The 8,483-nt window shown below is 42.5% G+C and overlaps 2 protein-coding genes across 2 annotated transcripts in view; both read right to left on the bottom strand.

Annotated features, from left to right (window-relative positions):
- Positions 1–1,008: 1,008 nt before the first annotated feature.
- lyz (lysozyme) lies at positions 1,009–2,116 on the bottom strand. Its single transcript, XM_030767563.1, has 4 exons — positions 1,978–2,116; positions 1,600–1,758; positions 1,354–1,429; positions 1,009–1,087 (listed from the first exon to the last, which is right to left on the bottom strand). Exons 1-4 carry the CDS (start codon positions 2,114–2,116, stop codon positions 1,009–1,011), a joined length of 453 nt encoding a protein of 150 aa, XP_030623423.1.
- A 2,319-nt stretch (positions 2,117–4,435) lies between these two features.
- Positions 4,436–8,483, bottom strand: part of abcc13 (ATP-binding cassette, sub-family C (CFTR/MRP), member 13) — an 8,419-nt gene continuing 4,371 nt past the window's right edge. The window contains exons 9-19 of the mRNA XM_030767561.1: positions 8,072–8,291; positions 7,831–7,985; positions 7,505–7,660; positions 7,118–7,209; positions 6,757–6,883; positions 6,571–6,672; positions 6,058–6,207; positions 5,751–5,909; positions 5,123–5,289; positions 4,672–4,866; positions 4,436–4,568 (exon numbers count right to left, since the gene is read on the bottom strand). Coding sequence (XP_030623421.1) covers positions 4,436–4,568; positions 4,672–4,866; positions 5,123–5,289; positions 5,751–5,909; positions 6,058–6,207; positions 6,571–6,672; positions 6,757–6,883; positions 7,118–7,209; positions 7,505–7,660; positions 7,831–7,985; positions 8,072–8,291 — 1,656 coding nt within the window. The remainder of the gene's footprint in view (positions 4,569–4,671; positions 4,867–5,122; positions 5,290–5,750; positions 5,910–6,057; positions 6,208–6,570; positions 6,673–6,756; positions 6,884–7,117; positions 7,210–7,504; positions 7,661–7,830; positions 7,986–8,071; positions 8,292–8,483) is intronic.

Here is an 8,483-nt window from a genome sequence, read left to right as displayed (position 1 = left end):
AAAATATGCTATGAGTGCAGAATATTGGTTATTTGCTGCAACTACTGCTGAACCTAATGCAATAGGGAAGTCGGGGGGAGAACAGAATAATCACAGTGTCTAAAACAGACCATCTTGTAGTCTTTAAAACACACACACCCACACACACACAAACACAGCAATATCTGGCAGAAACTACTCTAGCCCAACATCCATTTGAACCTAACCTGCTGTTTCACATCAGTGTTAAAGGATGAAAGAAGAGCTGGTGGTAAAAAGTTGTTTTTGTTGTGTTTGCTTGCCATCATAAATTACAATCGTCTCAAGATGTCCAGGTGGCATGCGTTCGGACGACACAATGAAAAAAAAAAAAAAATCAGCTGACCATATTAACACCGGAAAAATGTATGATTTACGCTGGTCTGCAATTAGCAACAGTGAATACTTTAAAACACACTGGTAATTACAGAGTCAATTAAACTAATCAGTCCTCTGCTTCGACAGGAGAACTCACGTCACCCACACAGAGGTTCTGGTAATTATAGATATGACCCTAATCACCACTTTGGAAAGCACAGGGTAGAATTAAGGAAACAAACCCCTTCCCCATCTGGAGAGGAGGATGATTTAAGCTTTTATTGAAAGACTGAAAAATCAAATCACAAGATGCATTCTCTCTCATCCAAAGATTCACTGGTCCTTCCATGTTGTAATGAATATGCTGATATTCTCTTGTCACACACAGACATTAAAAAAAAGGGAAATTCTGCTTTAAATCCTGCCTCTTCTTTACTTCTATAAAAACCATCACCTTCGATTGTCTTAAATGTTAAATTCATCAAATGTTAATCAATATGGAAACAGGAATTTCATTTATAAATCATGTGACTCACCCAACAATTACGCGGACATATCTTGGTGAGATGCTTTAACACAAAAATTCTTCCACAAAAAACAAACAAACAAACAAACAAACCAAAAAAAAAAAAAGCGTCAACAGGACATTTTGGCAGGGACAGCTGAGGTCAACTATTCCTTCCTCTTCAGGTCACAACCTCTCACCCAACGCTTCATCTTTCTCCCATTGCAATAACTATTCCACGTGTCCCTGCAGGCATATGAACCAGCAATACAACTTAGGTCTTATTGACAGATTCATAGTACTATAACATGTTAGTCATAGAGCTTTGTACACAGTACTTTAGTACACAAGAAATGCATGCTCTACTTATCATCAGTAGAGTATATAGTACTCGTAAGATGAGGTTTCTTTGATGTACAGCGTATATTATCTGTGGTCTGTATATATATATGTATCTGTGTAAGTGTTTGGAAATATGTAATCAAATTTCAATGATTTTAAAAAACACCCACCATGCCTTCAGCCCGTCCCTTCTCACGATGATCTTTGCACACTCAACGGAAGCCTTCAGATCGTCGTTCAGCAGTTCTGACAGAAGAAAAGATAAAAAAAAGATAAAATAAATGTTAAATAAGAACGGATATGAATGAGCGCTCTCATGTAAATGCTTGAATCGCAGACACTGAGTGCTATTCCATGCTATCTGTTATACTGGCTTAAATGTCTGCAGAAAAACTTCAGTGAGATCAATTCTGTACCTCCACATTGTACATTGCACAGATTCTGTCCGCCTGGTGTTTGATCCTCACACCATTTCAAGCTGTTTATTTGGAAGATGCCATAGTCCTTCCCGATGTTATTGTCCTCTCGTACTTTATGGGTTTTCCATTTACTCTCCCAGAACGCCATACAGACATCTTGGTTAAGCAGGGGAGAAAGTCAGTTCTCGATGACGTGGAATACAGCGGTAAACAACAGTAGAGAATAGAACACACACACCCCAACGCTAAACCAGTGGCCACAAGACCACAGAACCGTGAAAGGCATTCTGTTTCATTAACACACGAACACGTGCACGTGAAGTGTCATAAGATATATATTATCAGCGGAATCCGTAAAATCAGTGGTGTACCTACAGTTGCCAAGGCTGAATCCTTCAAATCCGTCAAGTCCCTGGGCCCTAAAGGCACGGGCCACTTCACAGCGCCCCATCCTGCGGGCTCCGCACACGGGCAGCAACACCAACAACACCGTGGTCAGCGGGAGGAATCTCATGGTGATAACCTGTTATTACAGTATACTGCAGAACTACTCTGTCTAACGTGCTATGCCAGACATTCAGAATGAAGTTTAACTGTGCATTTGTCTCATTTATAGGACATAATGGACTCTTATGTTGCAATGCTTAATGTTGCTGTCAGTAAAGTCATATGATACAAGATCTCCATGCAATACCGTAAAATCCTTGTGTGTGTGTGTGTGTATGTGTGTGTGTGTGTGTGCACGTGCATTTAATTGTGCTTGTGTGCATTTTGGGGGAAGCTTTAATGTCTAAATGTTCGTTAAGGGAGATTTCCAAATCAGCCATTGACAGTTGCAAAGGCTGATCCAAGCTTAAAAGACAAACACACACACAGAACACACACACACACGCACACACACGCACACACACACACACACACACACACACTCACACACACACTCACACGCGCACACACACTCACACACACACACAGTCACACACTCACACACACACACACACATACACACACACACACACACTCGATCTTGTTTTTTTCTGAAGCAAAAATCAGAAAAGAGCAAAATAATGCAATCATTACATAATAAAAATCAGTTGGAGGCAGAGGGTTCTTTTCAGTTGTAAAGAAAGGAACCTATGGAAACACCTATGTTGCAAAACATTTGTTGCGAAAAAAATCAAACCGACGAGATTCACACTGCATTTAACATTGACTGACATTCAACAGTAACTGACCAATATCTGCATAAATGTTGTAAGTGAAAAAGTGGAAATGCATAGAATGAGGATATGTCTTAAGAGCCTGCTCCAACGACATACTGACAACATGACTGACAACAGCTTGAAAACAACAATACATTTGAGGTCAAGAGGCAGAGGAGCAAAATGAAAAGATCTTTAGTTAAACAACAATAAAAGATGTTCAACAATGTCCTGTGCCTACTGCATGCGATGAGTGTGTTATCATATGTTTGTGGTCTTGTGAGATGTATAAGAGTGTATTATAGTGTGAAGTATTAAACTGCAGGGATTAGAATTCCAAAACTGAGATTCAGTTAGCACCGACAAAGCCTTAAATAGTTCATGACAGATCATCTGAAATGGAAGACTAGATGAGAGTCCTTCCCCTTCATAGTAAAACATATTATATAAAAATATATCCAATCTTTAGCTGCCCTACTCAATCAAAAAGATTTATGAGGTACAGTAAACTGGACTACAGAAAAATGTGTCAGTTCAAGTGAGTATGTGTATATGTGAGAGAGAGAGAGAGAGAGAGAGAGAGAGAGAGAGAGAGAGAGAGAAAGAGGAGATACAGCAAGCGTTTTGTAGTGCATCTTTTTTTGTGAATGCGCTTTGTTTAGTTTTTGGGCCTACTTGATGCCGTGACTTGTGTTCATTTTATTGTGAATTTGTGTTAAAATGAAGAGGAAGTACAGGGACAGTAATGTTAGGCATTGCAATAATGCACTAGTTTAGCTGCAAATACCTAAGTGTTCCACACTTAGCTGACCGGTTATAGGTATATATTGTGATGTGCATTAGATTTCTGGGCCGAGGTTTTTAAAGTCTCTCTCATAGACTCCTGAATGAAGCCTCTTTCCTCTGGCATATATCAGTTTTAGGGCTAATGATTACAGTATCCTCAGCAGTGATATGTCACCAAAGTCAAAATGACTCCCCTGAACCTCATGCAATAAGAGAAAATATATACTACCCATTAAAAATTCAGGGACACCTTTCCTTTTTTACATTTTACGAATAATATTTGCTTTTCTCTGTTACCTTTCAATTAAGTAAGAGAGAAATGCCCGCAAAGGTTTTGTTAACATAAAACATTACAGCTATTTACTAACATTTTGGGTACACTTATGCAAAACTCAGCTTCATCAAAGTGTCCTCCTTGGTAAGGAGGTTTTGCAAAGAATAATGATTTGGCAGTTTTCTCTTTCCAAACTACAATTAAAAACACACGTTAAAATCTTTTGTCCCAATGGCAGTTTGAACACCTGAAACGTGAAAGGCCACTGATGATCATTATTCTTTTGTCAGTCGTTTCTTCGGTTTTGTAGTTTTTGCAAAATAAAAATGGCGAGATCTAAGTAGCATTCTGTTGAAACACATCAGTCTGTAGTTGTGTTTAGTGGTGAAGCCTCCTCTTATTGGCAAGCAGTCAGTTTGTCTACAAAGATTTAATGGGTAGGGTATACTCAACCTCAATATCAAACAGAGACAAAACTCTGCCACTAAGACTTTGTCCTGACACTTTTTCACCAGCAGGTCTATCAAAAGCCAGCCGGTGGCATGACTGAATTTCTTCAGCATTGGACGAATCATTTATTGACCTGTTTGATACAGTCTTGTGTCTGTATATCCTTGGCCAGCTGAGTGAACCACACCCCCTCCTGGAGAAGGTTAGTGGGAGTGTCAAATTCCACAATGTGGCCTTCATCCAAAACCAGAACCCTGGAGGGCAGGGTAAGACAGTCAGATGCTGGAACAAGCTAGAACAATATAATGAGTCAGTGAGACTAGAGAACATGGTGTATCTTTGCCTAATGGCACTCACCTGTCTGTGTGCATGACTTTGTGTGGGTTTTGGCTCATCATCAGCACTGTGCAGTTGGTGAACTCTCTTTCAATCACCTGCTGAAGCAGGTGCTCTGTCTCTGTGTCCACTGATGGCAAGGAATCTTCCACCAGCAAAACCCTGGTTCTCCCCAGCATTGCACGGGCCAAGCACAATTGTCTCCTCTGCCCAGGGCTAAGAGAACCATTTTTTTTAAATTATTTTAATTTCACAACCAACTATTTACTTTACACTGATACTGTACAATTGAAAACAATGAGCAAACAATTTTCATACAAGAGACTATTAACATTAAATTAACAATGAACATACAAGATCACATTTAGATAGCATAACACTACACAATGCAAAACAAATTTGTCAACAAAATGCTTAAAGTAAGTTTAGTTCTTTGTCATAGAAAGTGTATCTACCAGTTTAACAACTGTACCTAAGAGAGGCTCCACCCTCCTGGACTGGATGCAGAAGCTGATTTGGGAGCAGTCGTACCCGCTCCTTCAGGAGAGAGAGCTCCAGAGCCCGCCACAGCTGTGCATCCGTGTACTGGCCCAGTGGATCCAGATTAGCCCTCAGTGAATCAGACAACAGTACTGGGCTCTGAACAGATAAGAGGGATTAAAAAAAAAAAAAAACCCTGTCAACAGGGGACAAAAAAAAATGACCCTTGAATGGTAGAAATCTCCACCCTGCGAATTAAGGGCTCGATATCTTCACTCGAGATATTTCTTTACACCACGCCCTGCTTTGTATCAGCCCCGTCACCTGGCGACAGGCCTCTCCTTTATTTCATTTGATTTTTTTCTCACACATTGCTTTAACTGCAGAAGTGTCACTGTTCGTTCCTAAAGGTGCTGTGTGACGGTAGAGGAGAGGGAGAGCATGGGCAGCACCTTCAGAATAAAAAGGTAGAGCCTGGAGGAGAAGCAAAGACATCTGAACCTGCGGTCCTTTGGCGAGTCAGTGTTCCCTGGTGTGCAAAATGCCGCTCGTCTTTAATCTCTAAGCACATGAACTGTTTTCTCACATGTGTAAATGATGGACCTTGTCCCTCCACTCACCTGAGGGATGAGCTGGAGGTGACAGCGGAGGTCTCGCGGTCCAACGCTGGCTACGTCCAGCCCGTCGATGAGAATGATCCCAGCGCTGGCTTCCACCGCCCTGAACAGACAGCTAACCAATCCTTCAGTCTCTGCCCTGTTTCTACTCACTACACCCACCTACACAGAGACAGAAATAGGAGGTAAGGACTCCCTTCCACTGAACTGTCACCTTCTGTCTTCTACAGAAACACATATGCACACTCACACACACACACACACACACACACACACACACACACACACACACACACACACACACACCTACCTTCTCCCCCTTTGAGATACAGAAGGTCAGTCCCCTAAAAGCAGGGGCCAGGGGAGTACAGGGCTCAGTCTCATACTGTCTGAACTCAATCTCGCCCTGCTCTGGCCAACTGGGTGGCGGTGTCTGTCTGTGAGTAAGTGTCCACGGAGCCTAGAGAATAAAGCAGTTAAACGGATTTCTTCCAACTTCAAAGTCAGTCGGTCAACAGGGTTAATCTGACAGTAACCATTTATTTAATCAGATGTAGTAAACATGACTTCCCTGTAAACAGAACGATTCATAACGTTTAGAGCCCCACGTTATGTCACAGAGCGATGCATGCAAACCTTTTCTCGATTCATGACGAAAGCATTTCAGCTAATCCTTCATTGTTTTCCAGAGAAGTTGATGAGTACTTCTGAAGAACTCAGTAACCTCCCAAAGTTCCTCCAAAAAGACTTGAAACTCATTTGATGCTTCTCTGTTTGTGCCTAAAGGTGATGCCTTTCTAAAAGGACAGCAGTGATGTCGTACCTCTTTTCCCATGTGGGCATACTGACTGATTCTCTGGATGCTCAGAGCGTCTTTTCTGAGGTCACTGCATGTGTGGGTGAAGTGATGCAAAGCCCCTCTCATCTGTAATCATAACCACGACGCATCATGTCTCTCATAAATTGAATCTGTCGCCCAAATTAAGATATATGTAGATGAGATACTCACGTTCAGTGAGTACACTAGGGCCAGAGCTACGGTTCCAGAGTCCGATGACCTCTGGCTTCCCAGCAGGAAAAGAGTGACCAGGAGCAGAAAAATTCCACTGACCACTTCTGACTGTAAAGCAGCCCACCTGCATGCACAGTTACACTAACTGCTCAGAGTGATACCTCTGGGTCATGTAAATAATAGTCAAATGTTGCAAAAATGTGACGCAGTGATTTTTCACTGATTTGCTTACGACAGCGCTTCAACACAGCATGAACTGGACCATATTTGGGTAATGTCGCCCTCTAGAGTACATACTTCAGACTGCACCGCATCTGTCCATGTGTAGTAAGTGTCTGGGGAGACTCTGGTCTCTGACCTGTCAAAGGTGATGCCGTTGAAGTGGAAAAGCAGGTGCTGCTGCAGGGATTTGAGATGGCGTCTGAGGTAGAACTCTTGACCTTCTTTACTCTGTTTAACACAGATACGAGACACAATTACTGAAAGACCACATTTGAGCTTCATACAGCTGCTTTCGTCTCAATACAGATGTGTAGTGAGACTGTCGGAGAGGAAAGAGGCTATTGAGGGAAAAAGAAAGAGAGAGAGAGAGAGCGAGAGAGAGACGGAGAGAGTGAAAGAGAGAAAGAAAGAGACAGAGAGGGCGGGGAAAAAAGAAAAGGACGCAAACATAACACAGAACGTACAGATTTATTCGTTTTTATTTTAGTTACATTTTAAGACAAGGATTCAGGAATCAGTATACCTTCATAACGAGGAAGAGGAGGGTCACAGGACACACTGCCAGACTGATGACTGGGATGATGAACGTAATCAGCAGCATAATGCCAATCACCTCCAGCAGACAGCTCACCCAGGTGTGTAAGTGTGTGGGGAGCCACTCATCAACAGTGTACATATCCTGGACATAAATACAAAAACAGACACAGTGGAAAACAATGTAAACCTCATATGCCTAATATCAAATATATCTCATCATACAAATCAAAATGAATGAAGAGTGCTTTGAAAGAGTCAGTCAAACTCGGTACAGTTTACTCGAAGAAGATAAAGCCTGTTGAGATCCCTGACCTCAGTTAAGCTGTGAAGCAGAAATGTTGGATCAGTCTTGTAGAAGACAGTAAGAGGAAGGTGGAGAACATTATCCAGCAACTGTGCGTGCAGAGAGGCAGATGCCCTGAGTGAGCCACGGGTCAGGCAGAAAGCTGCGCAGCACACCAGCACAGCTGAAACACAGACCCAGCACAGGTAAGACCAAGCACAGGTTCTACATCCCAGCCCAAAGAAATGTCCCTCTCCTATAAAGCCGTACCCTGTAAGAGGCCAAGCACAGCATAGACGGACAGACGGGAGCATCTGAGCTCTCTCCACTCTTCCAGACCTTGCACCTCCTTGGCTTCACCCATCCACACGCTCAGCAGCCAGTCCCCGGCCACGCACACCATAAAAACGCCCGTCTGGACCAACAGGAGCAATAAGACCCAGTGCCAGCCAAAGGCCTGCAGATAGTGCCTCAATGCCACTCCACTGCCCTGCAGGAGAGGAGATCTGCCCTCAGATCTGGTTATGGCAATGCAATGTAACGTAACAATCTAGTTATTATTGTTGACAGGTGTTTCTGAGCTCATTATACTCGAGTACTTATTAATAATCACCTGATATGTGGTGGGGTGTTCTGTGTCCATTTTCATTTCACTGGCTTTCTTCTTATTATCCCTGGGCAA

This window comes from Chanos chanos, chromosome 3 (assembly GCF_902362185.1).
Source record: "Chanos chanos chromosome 3, fChaCha1.1, whole genome shotgun sequence".
In the NCBI taxonomy this organism is placed as follows: domain Eukaryota; kingdom Metazoa; phylum Chordata; class Actinopteri; order Gonorynchiformes; family Chanidae; genus Chanos; species Chanos chanos.
This window is presented reverse-complemented; position numbering and strand designations above follow the sequence as displayed.

Bases quoted from the DNA above. Each gene is read 5' to 3' on its own strand.
- lyz (XM_030767563.1), bottom strand. From the start codon at position 2,116: ATGAGATTCCTCCCGCTGACCACGGTGTTGTTGGTGTTGCTGCCCGTG. The intron at 1,430-1,599 runs GTACAGAATTGA...TTCTTCTGTCAG, and splicing joins GTGCAATGTACAATGTGGAG to AACTGCTGAACGACGATCTG. The intron at 1,088-1,353 runs GTGGGTGTTTTT...ATATGCCTGCAG, and splicing joins AGGGACGGGCTGAAGGCATG to GGACACGTGGAATAGTTATT.